Source organism: Podarcis cretensis (assembly GCF_951804945.1).
Source record: "Podarcis cretensis genome assembly, chromosome: 17".
Classification (NCBI taxonomy): Eukaryota; Metazoa; Chordata; class Lepidosauria; order Squamata; family Lacertidae; genus Podarcis; species Podarcis cretensis.
This window is the reverse complement of record NC_137187.1, coordinates 38,044,842-38,059,108: the sequence shown is the minus strand read 5'-3', so window position 1 is coordinate 38,059,108 and position 14,267 is coordinate 38,044,842. Positions and strand designations below refer to the sequence as shown.

At 49.7% G+C, this 14,267-nt stretch overlaps 1 protein-coding gene across 1 annotated transcript in view; it reads right to left on the bottom strand.

Annotated features, from left to right (window-relative positions):
• The window catches only part of HDAC6 (histone deacetylase 6), a 36,501-nt gene that overhangs the window by 3,831 nt on the left and 18,403 nt on the right, over window positions 1-14,267 (bottom strand). The window contains exons 18-28 of the mRNA XM_079959992.1: window positions 13,385-13,513; window positions 13,064-13,232; window positions 11,912-12,045; window positions 11,497-11,565; window positions 9,872-10,064; window positions 8,632-8,781; window positions 5,822-5,996; window positions 4,025-4,383; window positions 1,945-2,055; window positions 1,690-1,836; window positions 234-362 (exon numbers count right to left, since the gene is read on the bottom strand). Of these exons, the coding sequence (XP_079816118.1) occupies window positions 234-362; window positions 1,690-1,836; window positions 1,945-2,055; window positions 4,025-4,383; window positions 5,822-5,996; window positions 8,632-8,781; window positions 9,872-10,064; window positions 11,497-11,565; window positions 11,912-12,045; window positions 13,064-13,232; window positions 13,385-13,513 (1,765 nt within the window). The remainder of the gene's footprint in view (window positions 1-233; window positions 363-1,689; window positions 1,837-1,944; window positions 2,056-4,024; window positions 4,384-5,821; window positions 5,997-8,631; window positions 8,782-9,871; window positions 10,065-11,496; window positions 11,566-11,911; window positions 12,046-13,063; window positions 13,233-13,384; window positions 13,514-14,267) is intronic.

The window sequence follows — 14,267 nt, the reverse complement described above, 5'->3', positions numbered from 1 at the left end:
CCACCTCCCAAGCCTCAAGTAATGATTTGCAACCCCAACTGATGTTCCACCAAGCACTGCAGCTCAGATGGCTATGTATCATTTGTGTTGAATGACAGGACTGATGGGGGTGGGGGTGTCCGTTCCCCAAGCAAATGTGCATCTCATCACACTGGTTTGGTATTTCCAAGCTGAAGGGCAAACCCCTGGGAAAGGAAAGGGTGGGAAAAGGACCAAAGCATGACACAACTCACCGGGTGGTGGACATAGGCTTGGCATCCATAGCACCAGACAGAGAGGTCCGCAAAGCTAAGAACCAGCGGATGCCCAGACTCTGAGTTGTGAGCTACCATATGTTGCTTAATGTAGCGGCCACAGCAAACCTGAATAGGGTGGAAGAAGGCAGGCTTAGATGATGGTGGAAACGGCTCCAAAAGACAAGACTAACCTTGGGAATGGACCAAATAGACTCATTTGAAAATGAATAAACCAAGGACAGCTATCTGAAGCTCAACTCTTCTGCTCTTAGAGAGGACGGACCACACATCAGCACCCCATCTGGCAAGTATCAGAAGCAGAGGAGGAAGACAGAAAGCAGATACAGTGGTACCTCGGGTTACATACGCTTCAGGTTACAGACTCTGCTAACCTAGAAATAGTACCTCAGGTTAAGAAATTTGCTTCAGGATGAGAACAGAAATCGTGCTCCAGCAGCGCGGTAGCAGCAGGAGGCCCCATTAGCTAAAGTGGTGCTTCAGGTTAAGAACAGTTTCAGGTTAAGAATGGACCTCCAGAACGAATTAAGTACGTAAGCAGAGGTACCACTGTACTGTGGAGTGGATCACCTCAGAGAACTCAAGGGGGCAAGTCAGCAGGCGGCAGAAGGCAGTCTGCACAGCGCCTCAACGTGTTTAAGGACAATACAACATGGAGAGAAATCTCCTTGCATACAACAAATACAGTGAACCCCACAGCAAGGAGGGAAAGGGGGAAAAAACAATCTTTCCCAACGAAAATGTAACTGGGGTACAAAAAAGACAGCATAGTGTGGCAATTAAGAGCACTGGGCTAGGACTGGGGAGATACAGGTTCAAAACCCCACTGAGTCATTAATAAAACTCACTCTAATCCCCCCTCCAGAATGCCATCATTTGAGGTTGCCCCATTACCGAAGCTCCAGTAGTGATAGCTTATCTGTTAGCTGTTAAACCAACTAAAACACAACCCTTAAAAAAACAAAAACCTAAAAACCAGGTACTGTTAAATTCACTTTATGGATGGTGGGGGTCATTCCCAGTTTACTTAAGCCCCCCACCCCTGCTTGCCCACCTTAAAGGTAAAGGTAAAGGTACCCCTGCCCGTACGGGCCAGTCTTGACAGACTCTGGGGTTGTGCGCCCATCTCACTTAAGAGGCCAGGGGCCAGCGCTGTCCGGAGACACTTCCGGGTCACGTGGCCAGCGTGACATCGCTGCTCTGGCGAGCCAGAGCCGCACACGGAAACGCCGTTTACCTTCCCGCTGGTAAGCGGTCCCTATTTATCTACTTGCACCCGGAGGTGCTTTCGAACTGCTAGGTTGGCAGGCGCTGGGACCGAGCAGCGGGAGCGCACCCCGCTGCAGGGATTCGAACCGCCGACCTTTTGATCGGCAAGTCCTAGGTGCTGAGGCTTTAACCCACAGCGCCACCTGCGTCCTTTTGCCCACCTTACCTTGTAGCAAATCAGACAGACCCAATTCTCCGCCACGCTGCCACATTCTGCACAGGGCTCCAGTACATTCAAGCCAAGGGAAGGCACAGGGAGCACCGAGTCGAGGTGGGGGCACCATGGCAAGGGAGTCACAGCATAAAACAGCCCCTAGAAAGAGAGAGAGATATCATCTCTGCATCCTGGCACCCAACCTCAACCCTGGCCAAGCCCAGAAAATCCAATCCCAGGTACCCTCCCATCTCTCCCCAAACTCACTTCATCTGCCAGGTCTTCTTCAAGCGGGTCACAGGAGGAGGAGCAGCCACCTGCAGCTTCGTCAAGCAGAATAACCTCCGCTAGCATTGGGGGGACAGCCGGTGGGCTTACCTGGTTGAAGGAGGGGAGATGGAGGAAAGAGAAGAGAGATTTAGGGTCAAGTCTTGCTTCAGATATCAGAGAGACCTGAAACCCTGCGATTTTCCATTCCAAGCACACCACGGGCAACGCCACAGTTCTAGAATAAAGGAGCCTCCAGTACGCAGAAACACAAGCAGTGAAGTGGGAGGAGAGCGCAACCAGCCCCCTGCCCTCCTTTTGGAGGAAAAGGCTTGTGTGGGAGCAGCTTAGCCCCCCTCTCTGTTGTGTTTTCTTATTTAGAAAAGAAATGCTGTTTCAGGGGGAGGAGAAAGAAGACAGGGATTTGGGAAAAAGTTGAGTGGGCATCATGCCACAGGCTGAGGTCCAGGGCCAAAAATACCAGAAAGATTTAGAGCAGGGGTCAGCAAACTTTGTTTGCCTACCCATGATTTAGAGTAGTGATTCCACACCACCTCACCCCAAAACAGGACTCTTTATAGCAGGCATCCCCAACCTGTGGCCCTCCAGATGTTTTGGCCTTCAACTCCCATGAGCCCTAGCTAACAGGACCAGTGATCAGGGATGATGGGAATTGTAGTCCAAAACATCTGGAGGGCCGAAGGTTGTGGATGCTTGCTTTATAGCCTTAATGGAATATGACATAGGACAAGTTCCCAGAATAAGCTTTCCCAGCACTATCCATCTTCTCCCTCCAATTTGAAGCCATGGAGGATGGTTGGGTGATTTCTGGGTGCATTCTGCGTACAAGCAGGGCTGGTACCCCAGAATCCTTTTCACTGTGCAGGAGCCAAGTGACAAACAAGCCAATGGAGAAATTATTCCCTAAAGAAAAAAAGTGGGTAGTCCAGAAAAGCTACTGATCTAGAGAAGAGTGTGTGGCAGGTACAGCAAGATTCAACTGAGCACAGGCCACTGTCGCAGCATACATTTAGATCTCAGGGACAGCACTACAAAAAGTCATGGCTTCCCCCAAAGAATTCTGGGAGATGTAGTTGTTAATGGGTGCTGAGAGTTGCTAGGAGATCCCTACTCCCCCTCACAGAGCTACAATTCCCAGAGTGGTTCAATAGTCCGTCCCTCTTTCCAGAGAACTCTGAGAAACGTAGCTCTGAGGGGAATAAGGGTGGCGCTGTGGGTTAAACCGCAGAGCCTTGGGCTTGCCAATCAGAAGGTTGTGGTTCGAATCCCCAAAACGGGGTGAGCTCCCGTTGCTCGGTCCCTGCTCCTGCCAACCTAGCAGTTCGAAAACACATCAAAGTCCAAGTAGATAAATAGGTACCGCTCTGGTGGAAAGGTAAACGGCATTTCTGTGCGCTGCCCTGGTTTGCCAGAAGCGGCTTAATCATGCTGGCCACATGACCTGGAAGCTGTACACCGGCTCCCTCGGCCAGTAAAGCAAGATGAGCGGCGCAACCCCAGAGTCGGCCACAACTGGACCTAACCGTCAGGGGTCCCTTTACCTTTACTAACAACTCTTAGCACTGTTCATGAATTACAGATCTCAGAATTCAAGGATGCCTGATTTTGTTAGGGGTTGCTAAGAGATTCCTGTTTCCCCTCACAGAGCTACAATTCCCAGAGTTCCCTCCTGGCTGTTACAGGAATGCCCAGGATCACTCCTCCTTTGTCCCTGACAAACCTTCAAATGTCTGTTCCAGTTTTAAAAGCTCCAGTCAGATTTACAACACAAATCATGGCTCATTCACACTTCTGCTTCTCCCGTGCCTAGAAAAGTACAGGCCCAAGCAGTTTTCCCTTTGTCTCTTGCTTTCTAGGCATGGGTTTGCCTTTCCCCCAGAAAACCTGCTCTCTTTGCACTAAAAGATTGGAGCTAACGCCAATCCAGAGAAAACCCAATTGCTTTGCTCTGATTCAGAGGTAAACAGTGTGTTTCCCCAGGGGAAAGCAGCAAGGCAAGCGCAAGTCTGGGTGAGCCCTCACACTATGGCTTGCACTGGCACAGCTGCCTGGCACCTACCTCTGCCTCTTTGCCAGGAGACTCCGCTCCACCCATGGAGCTCCCTGTCGACATGCCTTCCTTCTGGGTATCCACCGCTGGCTCAGCTTCTCCAGGGGAGGCCCCAACCTTGTGCCCAGCCTCTTCACCCAGCGGACTGGAATCGGGAGAGAGGGAACTGGAAGCTGTCTCTGCCTCCTCCGCAAGGCGGTCTTCCAGCTGGAGGGAGCTCAGAGCCAAAACGGCATCATTCAAGGTATTCACAGGTTGAGCACCGGGGCTCTGAAGCAGCTTCTGGGGGGCCTCTGGGGGGACTTCATCTGGAATGGGAGTTCCTTTCCCAGCTCGAGTACTGGGCTTCTCCCACAGAGGAGCAGGCACTGGGGAGACAAGAGATAGGTTGCTCCTCCTCTTCCCACAACCACTGAGCTGCCGTCCAATTGTTCCAAACGGAGCCAGAGAGATAGGAGAGTGCCAACTCCAGCTTCCCTTCCTGGCCTGTTTTGCCTCGCCTTTCCTTCTCCGGGCACCTGCTTCTCACCCCTGTCCTCAGGCCCCTGCCTTCTCCCCCCACACTCTCCGGTCCTGTTCTGAAGCTCACCCCCCCTGGCAGTGTCATGTAGAGAAGGGGATGTTGTGACATCAGCAGTCATTCTACCAATCCTCAGTGCCATCTCAGGAGGAGACTTCTTTGCCCTCCTCCTGAGCTGTGCTGGTTGCTAGGTGCGCAGGATCATAGAACTGCAGAGTTGGGAGGGATTGTGAGGATCATCTAGTTCAACCCCCGGCAATGCAGGAATCTTTTGCCCAACGTGGGGCTCGAACCCACAACCTTGAGATTAAGAGCTGCTGACATCACAATCGCCCTGAAAGATCCACCCCCAACAAGCTGTTCTCCTTCCTTCCCTATGTAGCTTTTGCAGAGGAGGCAGATATCACCGGAGATTACCCCCAGATGAAAGGTTGAAGCTTGCCTAACATGCACCTTGAAGTTTCAGGAGGAAATAAAGAGAGGCTGCGGCTGAGCAGGCCGTGAGCACCAGCTGCAGTGATCTTCCACAAGTGGCTTAGCAAAGGAAATGTGGGGCTTCCACCACATGATGCAAGAAGGCAAGGCATGTGCTCTGTGGAGAAAGTGACTTTGACCCACACTTTCTGCATTCCAGGGCATTTTCTTTTGAATAGCCACAGCACTATTCCACCACAAAGCCTTCTTCCCCTCCATATCTTTGGAGTCTCAGGTCTGATCACTGCCTTACCTGTGCACTTTTAACTTCAGGCCTCTCCTCTATGCTTCCCTGTAGACCTATTCAGCTGCAGCCTCTCTGCCTGGCCCTCTTTTGCAATGAGTATTGAAACATGGCCCACGCAGAGACTGGGCTGCACCGATGTGGGAGAGTCACAACCCAATCTCCACCCCCTGTATTGGGACTTTCCTGGCAGTTGCCCCCAGGCCCTTTAAAGCTGCTCAGCAGGTTGAGATGTGCCCTGTTGCTGCCTTTCATCTGCAGCAGACACCCAACTTGGCGGGTTGGAACTGGTAACATTTGATATGCAAAGTTGACAGAATCCAGAGTCCACCACCCCTGCAGTAATGTTTACATCAACCCAGTAGTGTTACTCCCCGACCCACAGGAGAGGTGAGGGGGGCAGGGTGATGAGGCTGACAAACAGAGCTTTGCGTAAAGGCCACTCTGTGAATTCATAGCACAGACCTATCAGCCCCCAGCTCACACCCTTACCCTCTACATTGCAATAGTTCTGATGCAGAGCATTCGCCACCAAGGAACAGAGGAGGACAGGAGAGAGACAATTCACCTTCCAGTCGCAGGCTTGCCCAGTACTTGCGGTGCACAGTGGCTGCATTGGCCAAAGATTGCAGGGCACTGGGGTGGGGGGCCTTGAGGCGTCCCAGAAGGGGAAGAGGATCCCCCAGGAGGCTGCGTGTGCACATGGTCATGGATTCCGAGATCGATTCTAGGTTGTAGCCGCCCTGGAAAAGGGGGAAGGGAAATTTCAGAGAAATTGCGCCCCAGATGCAACCATGTACGAGTTTGCTGGGCAAGTCCTGCATGTTCATGATGGAGATGTGGAACTTGCTATCACAAAGAACCTCTGTTGGCATTCAAAATACAAAAAAGAAGCTTCTAGTCCTCATGACCCACTGTCACTGGGTCCACTGGGGAGGTGGTGCCGTGAATGATGATGGCTGCTGTGTGCCATGATGGAGGGGGAAATGTGAGGAAGCAACAATGAAAAGAAGGCCAACTTTGCTTTTCTGTCTATAAGATGCCCCCTATTTTGGGGGACTAAAATTAAAGAAAATGGGGGGAGATGGCCCAGAGGATTGACCAGAGTTGTTCAGCTATTTTTTGAGGGAGGGGTGCAGAAAATCACTCACGCAACTGACAAACACTAACAATTGCAAGCAACGCACACCAAATTGCCAAGGCCCTTGATGCAGACACCATTCACCCACCCAATCCCTAAATCCTGCTCGCAGCTGCAACCAATCACCCGTCCCCCCCTCTGCACTTTCCATGTGTCAGATGACTACCCCCCCCCATTTTAAACTTTATTTTAGAGTAAAAAAAACACCTCGTCTAATACACGGAAAAGTACGATGCACAATGCTCGAGGGTACAACAGACTTTGCACCTATGTTGTCTTGTGGTAATTGTCACAACAAACCTTTTAAAGCAGGCCAGAAATCATTATAGTCAGGTTGTAGATGGGGTAAGGCTCAGAGGGTACAGCTTGCCCAAGAGCACCTAACGAGCTCATGGCAGGGGGAAGATTCCAAACCAGAGGCTTCCTGAGTTGCAGTTCATCTGCTTAACCACTAGGCTACAGCAGCGGCCTTTAAGTAGAGACTACGGAGAGGGCAAGTGTAGAAATGTTGGCTTTGATTACTTAGGGCTCGTTCACATTTGACCCACTGCTTTCCCCAAGGAAACCCTACTCATTAGCAATTTGGGTTTTCTCTGGATTGATGTTTGCTCCATTTAAAGCTAAGGAGAGGGTTTACCCTGGGAAAGGAGCGGGTCAAGGAAGAAATTGATTGGATCTGAGCTTTTTAGACATGGGGACGAGCCCCTACTTGCTATAAAAGGCAGAGGGCAAATGAGGACTGTTTATACTACAAGTAAAATGCCCACTGCTAATGCCTTAGCAGGACCTCTGAAGGTGACATTCAGGTTTGCATCACAGCTGTCATCTCTTCTTCCCTGTCAAAGCAGCCAAGGCTGAACCCAGGGCAGAGTCCTGCCCCACAGCACAGGTGCCTCCAAGTGCAGAAGTCTGCTTTTCCCACAGCTATGAGTGGCAGCCATCCACTGAGAGTCAAACTCGAGTCACTGTGCTGCACTGCCAACCCTGGCAGCCCTTTCACCTTCGCAAAATGTCCAGGCCTTGAAATGGAGAAGATGTACTTACCGTATTTTTCGCTCTATAACACGTACCTGACATAACACGCACGTAGTTTTTAGAGGAGGAAAACAAGAAAAAAATATTCTAAACGAAACAGTGGATGCATGATTTTTGTGGTTCATGCTGTGGTCACAGACATGTGATCTGACGGTGAGTTTGGGGTAGCCCAATGCAAAAATCCTGAGGATCCATGTGGATCCATGCTTTGTAACCACGTTTTTGCGCCATTGCGGCCCCATGAAACAGTGGGTGCGTGTGTGTGTTTTTGGTGCAGGCTGTAGCCATGGACATGCTATGTGATCTGATGGTGAATTTGGGGTGACCCAGTGCAAAAATCCTGAGGATCCATGTGGATCTGTGCTTTGTAACCATGTTTTAAGTGGGGAGGGAAGGAAAAGCACTCAAGGGACAAGGAGCACGTGTGGGGTGTGTGGAGAAGGATGCTGCTAATAATGCAGGAGAGGGGTATAAGGGGAGAAGGCTCCTCTCCTCTCCCGCTTTGCTCCTTTAAAACAAGCAGGCTCTGCTTGTCTCCCTCCTCCCCAGCTTGGCTCGCTGAAAAGCTTTGCTGCTATTTAGCGAGCTGAGCGGGGAAGAGAGAGGGACAGAGAGCACAGGGTTGTTTTAAAGCAGCCAACCGGACAGGAGCCGCTTACACGAGTGTAAGCGGCTCCTCTCCTCTCCCGCTCTGCTTCTCTCCCTCCTCCCTGGCTCAAAAAGCTTTGCTGCTATTTAGCGAGCTGAGTGGGGAGGAGAGAGGGACAGAGAGCACAGGGTTGTTTTAAAGCAGCCAACCGGACAGGAGCCGCTTACACCCGCTTTGCTCTTTCAAAGCGAGCCACGGACAGCTCACGACTGCAGCAGATCCCCCCGCCATGCTACATAACACACACAGACATTTCCCCTTAATTTCTAGGAGGAAAAAACTGCGTGTTATGGAGCGAAAATTACGGTAACTATTTCCCTGTTTCCACCTGAAACATTCTCCCCAGCTTTTACCACCCTGCAGGGGTCCAGCTCCGAAAATAAATATTATTTATTTTCACCACTCTGTCGGAATTGTTTGCTATGGATGCCAGCCCCGCATTTACTTTTCTGCAGTACTCCACCCATTTCTGAATAACCAGGTGTTTCCTGACCCTGGAGATGGCTCACAAGCCGTGCTCCCTAAGAAGTAAAAAGCATGCACTCTGTCCTACCTCCAAGACAACTGCCACCTTGCCTCCGGCCAGACCCAGGAGTAGATGGGTCATATGTGCGTAGCATTCTGGAGTCACGAGGCATCCGCCCAGCGGGTCCCCTCGAGCAGCGTCAAAGCCAGCAGAAACCAGGACCAGCTCTGGATTGAACTGCAAATGGAAGAGGCCCTTAATTCCCCTTAATAATAAAAATAAAATATTTGTACCCTGCCCATTTGACTGGGTTGCCCCAGCCACTCTGGGCAGCTCCCAGCATATATAAAAACATTAAACCTTAAACAGCTTCACTATACAGGGCTGCCTTCAGATGTTTCCTAAATGTTTTAACATCTTAATATTCGATGGGAGGGCATTCCATGTGGGGAGTGGCCACTACCGAGAAGGCCCTCTGCCTTGTTCCCTGTAGCTCCACTTCTCACTCTTCCTCCCTGGCCAGAGATGCAATACAGAAGAATGATGCTCCCTCAGCCCTTTTCTAACTCCTCAGATCTATTGGGCATATCCATCTACCTGGGACAGGGATGGCCCTCCAAAGACTCCAGCTCCCGTCAGCCCCAGCCAGCACTGTCAATGGTGAGGACTACGTCCAGCCCAGCACAAATACTGCTTGCACTTAACCAATTAACCATTTTCCATTGCTGCAGTCTAGCACTTATTTTCAAGTCTGAAAGCACATCCACGCTACTAACTAGTTCACCGATCATTTTCTCTTTCTGGCACTTATAAAGGAGCAGTGCTGGTTAGGAGCCTCTTAACAGCATTGTCGCACCCTCCCCAAACTACCCATTCATTGGGAGAAGCCATGGCTGCTCCTTGAGGAAGGGCCATAGCTCAGTGGTTAGAGCATTGGCTTTGCAATCCCTGGCATCTTCGGATAGGGCTGGGAGAGACTCTTGCTGGAAACCCTGGAGAGCTGATGTCAGTCAAGGCTCATCCACACTTCCTTCTTCCCCTGCTGCTTTCCCCCGGGGAATGCCATTCTTTAGCGATCAATTGGAACAAACGGCAATCAGGTTTTATAGCTAAAGAGCGGGTTTTCCCTGGGAAAGGAGTGGGACAAGGGGAAAACTGCTCAGATCTGTGCTTTCTAGGCAAGGGACAAGCTGAAGTGTGGATGAGCCCTTCCTATGTTCCTGTGTTGAACCCTATCTGTGCCACAAGCCCAAGAGTGTGCCTGGGCTTCCAGGAAGTGGAGACTGGCACCAATCCACCCTCATTCCCTGCCCCAAACATTGCCTACCTCATAGCTGACAGGCATGACTATCTGATGGAAGGCAGCCAGGTATTCAGGGTCCCCCATGCGGGGACAGTTCCAAGGCACGTTAAGGGTGAAGCCCTCCCCAGGCCCCAGGCCCACCCGATCATAGTCTGCATCCTCGGAGGTGGGGAAGAAAGTTCCATTGTCATAGCGATGGAGGGAGACGTACAGGACACTAATTTGGAAGAAGGGGAAGCAATCAGAGAAAGGGGACGTTGCAGCTTCACTTGCCCACCCCCCAAATACAAATCAGGATGCCTAGGAATTGCACAACCACAACTGGATGATCAAGGGCAGAATAGGAGTGTAAGTCGTTCCTGATCCCACCACTGAGCTTAGCCTCGAAGGGGCTTACACACCTCCCATCCCTTTTCTTGTGGCCTCTACCACCTTGCACAGATGACTCGTGCCCTTTCCCTTGCTATTCTGGTCTATTGACCATAACAAAATAAATCTACATACACTTCTAACCAGAAGTTTTAAAGTTTGTTTAAAAGACAAAACTCTGTTCAGCAGGAAGAAAAAGCACAAAGGCTATTCTTGCCTGTTGCTGCTTGTTTAAAACTTTTATTTATTAGCAATTAAAGGTAAAGGGACCCCTGACCATTAGGTCCAGTCGTGGCCAACTCTGGGGTTGCGGCGCTCATCTCGCTTTATTGGCCGAGGGAGCCGGCATACAGCTTCCGGCTCATGTGGCCAGCATGACTAAGCCACTTCTGGCAAACCAGAGCAGCGCATGGAAACACCGTTTACCTTCCCGCTGGAGTGGTACCTATTTATATACTTGCACTTTGACGTGCTTTCGAACTGCTAGGTTGGCAGGAGTTATTAGCAATTAGTTTTTAACTAATAAATAATTGCTAAAAACTGGAAAAAAGAAACTGTGCCAACAAAAAAGGAATGGCAAGACAAACCGTTAGAGTAAATTGAACTGGCTAGATTAACAGAGGCAGTTAGAGATCACACTAGACAAGAGTTTCAAAAAGCATGGGGGAAATGAAGAATACTTCACAAAACAGTGCCCTAAAATACATAGCTGGACTTGTTTCGATTGATGTCTGCAGGAGACCTTGTGGATATTTAAGTTATAATTTGAAAAATCTTAATAATTATTCATTAAGGAAACAGCTTATAAGAAGTAAATAAGGAGGCCAGATACAGGATAAAGGAAGTCTTTTATTTGGTTGTTTGTATTGTTGTATGTTATGCTCACTGTATGTTATGTTCACGTTTAATGAGGGTAGATTTCTGTATTGGGAGGTGGGGGGTTTATGTAATGTTGTAAATAAAATTTCCAATAAAAAATCATAAATTAAAAAAAACCCTTTTATTTATTATGTCACTTGATGCCTCTGTTTTTAACACTGCCTTGCATGTTTTTTTAAAAAATGGAAGGCAGGATTTAAAACATTTAAATTAATAAGTAAATGTGATCCACATGGCTTATTCCAGCTATGTATAAGGTGGATGAGTTTCTTGATGCAGAGTATAAAGGCTTTTTGCCCCAATTCACAGCCTCCATTGAAAAGACCTGCATCTGCAACCTTGGAAGAGATTTAGTGCCAGAGTTTCTTTGAACAGGGGAGATGGGAAGCAAAATACGTTACCTGGGATCATCTTCAAACATGTGCTGTGTCCCATTGCCATGGTGAACATCCCAGTCTAGTATCATCACCCTGAGGAAAAGAATCAGAATTGGACAAGCAGCTACATCTATGCTAGAAACTGAGTTGCAAATAGGCTGCCAGGCCACCAGCACTACAATTCCCAGGACTCCTGGTGGGGGACAAATAACAACAGCTAAACCTGCTGAAGTTTGTAGAACAAGATGCGCTCTGTGGGGCTATGCAGATAGACTGATGGAGCGAATCTGGAACTGGCCTCAGGTGCTCTTCTACATCCCTGACCTCATCACCAGCAAGCCCCGCCCCCTCTCAGCACACAACAGCAATGCTGCTGTCAAGTGGCTAGTCCTCTCTGGGTGCTCTGTGCCCCTTAGGGGTTAGCCAGGTGCCACTGTACCTCATAGGCCGTCCAGCAAGGCGCTGTGCGTATCGTGCTGCCAAGGCCACAGAGTTGAAGAAGCAGAAGCCACAGGCGGTGTCTGATTCAGCATGGTGCCCAGGGGGCCGGACAATGGCCACAGCGTTTTGGACCTGATGCCCCAAAGGAGGAAAAAGTGAACTTGGTCAGTACCATAGTATCAGGGCTGGAGTCAGGCACAGGTCAGCAACGAAACAATATTTCAATGTATCGTTGGTATTTAACTCCTAGCAAATTAGCTAAGATGTACAAATCAAAGTCTAAAATGTGCTGGAAATGTAAAGAAAAAGAGGGTACTTTTTATCATATGTGGTGGCCATGTACGATGATAAAAGACTTCTGGTAAATGATATATAATGAACTGAAGAAAATGTTTAAAATTCCTAAGAAATGTTCCTAAGAAACCAGAAGCCTTTCTTTTAGGTATTATAGGACCAGAGATCCCGAAGGACCAGAGAAAACTATTTATGTATGCAACCACAGCTGTGCAGAAATGGAAAGATGGTATCACTCAGACCAAAGAAGAATGGCAGACAAAACTGATGAAGTATGCCAAGAGGGCAAAACTTACAGGAAGAATTAGAAACCACAAGGAGGTCTTTAATAAAGAATGGGGAAAGTTTATAATTTATTTGAACACCTATTGTAAACAATTACAAACACTGGTAGAATTGACAGAAAACTTGTAGTAAAAATTTGAACTATGGACTGACAAAGGATTTATAAAAATAGAGTTCTGATAGAGATGCAGAGGGGAAAATCATTACATTAAGATCTACAATGTGGGGGGGAGGGAAATCAGAAGGGATTACAGTATATGCTTATGTAAAATTGAAAATACTTTTTTTTAAAAAAAAATACATAAATTAAAAAGTTAATTATTTATTGAAGGAAACAAACCACAGCGCCAGCCTAGTGGTCTCAGCAACTCTTTCTAGGAGGTCTTGCCCTGATGAAGCAGTTGCAAGAACTGAAGGTCCTTCCCTTCCCAGTGCCCACTAGGACTCCTCCTCTCCAGGGTCTTTCCCTGAGTCCCCCACCACTCAGTCCTGCCTTCAGGCCTCCAGGATGGTCTGCACCTGGAGCAAGATGACTGGCCACCCCCTGCCCCACTAGGCTGCTAGCACTCACCTGCCCAGAGAGCACAGCCTCTACTGCACTGAACGCGGAACCAGCCGCCAGCCGAGCGCACTCATAGGAGCTGGCGCAGATGAAGATGGAATTGTACTGGTCGCCCTGGCGATGCAGGTCGCGGGGCTTCATGGCCGCCGTCGACTTCACCGTCTCCACGTAGGCCAGGCTGCAGAGAGGAGACGCAAGACAGAGTCGGCACCCTCCCCACGGGAAGAGGGCGGAGCCTCAGAAGTTACTAGCCTGCCCTTTCTGGGACACCCACCCTAACCCACTCCCAGAAGCTGCAACGGCTCTTGCAATCTGGGGGTGCATCTCCACCTGTGGCACATCCGCAGCTCCTCTTCAGAGGCGAGCCGGGCCGGGAGCCGGCAGCACCTTTCCGTCAGGCGAAGCTCCCCGTGGCGCTGGAAGATCCGGGAGACTCTCTGAGGCAGCTCTGGATGCTGGCTATGGAAGAGAGGGAGCGCTAAGGGAAGGCCGGGCGCCAAGACTTGGGAGGAAAGTGGAGGACAAGGGGGTGTGGGAACCTGCCCCCCAACCTTCATGGGAGAGATGGCGGGGACTTCACTGGCGAGGACCAGCTATGTAATTCCCCTCTTCCCCCCTCCACAAATAGCCACCTTGCGGGGGGGGGGGATATAGATAGAAGAAAAAGAAGAAGAAGAAGAAGAAGAAGAAGAAGAAGAAGAAGAAGAAGAAGAAGAAGAGGAGGAGGAGGAGGAGGAGGAGGAGGAGGAGGAAGAGGAGGAAGAGTTTGGATTTCATATCCCGCTTTATCACTACCCTAAGGAGTCTCAAAGCAGCTAACATTCTCCTTTCCCTTCCTCCCCCACAACAAACACTCTGTGAGGTGAGTGGGGCTAAGAAGTGTGACCCAGCAGCTGCATGTGGAAGAGCGGAGACGTGAACCCGGTTCACCAGATTACGAGTCTACCGCTCTTAACCACACCACCACACTGGCTCTTGAGACCCCATTCATCCCTACACTGTGGTCCTGATCTGGAAGAGCCACCTCCCCACATCCTTATTTGCATACATAGGAAAAAAGCTCTTGGGGGAGTGAATGGGAGTTTCCCCCCACAATAGAAGCTTTCTTTTCTGGGCAACTGCTAGTGCAGCTGCAACCTTGGCAGCAACCCTGTAAGTATTATCGTTCTCCCATATTGCATGGGTGTATGTGTGGGATGCTCCTGCTGAGAGG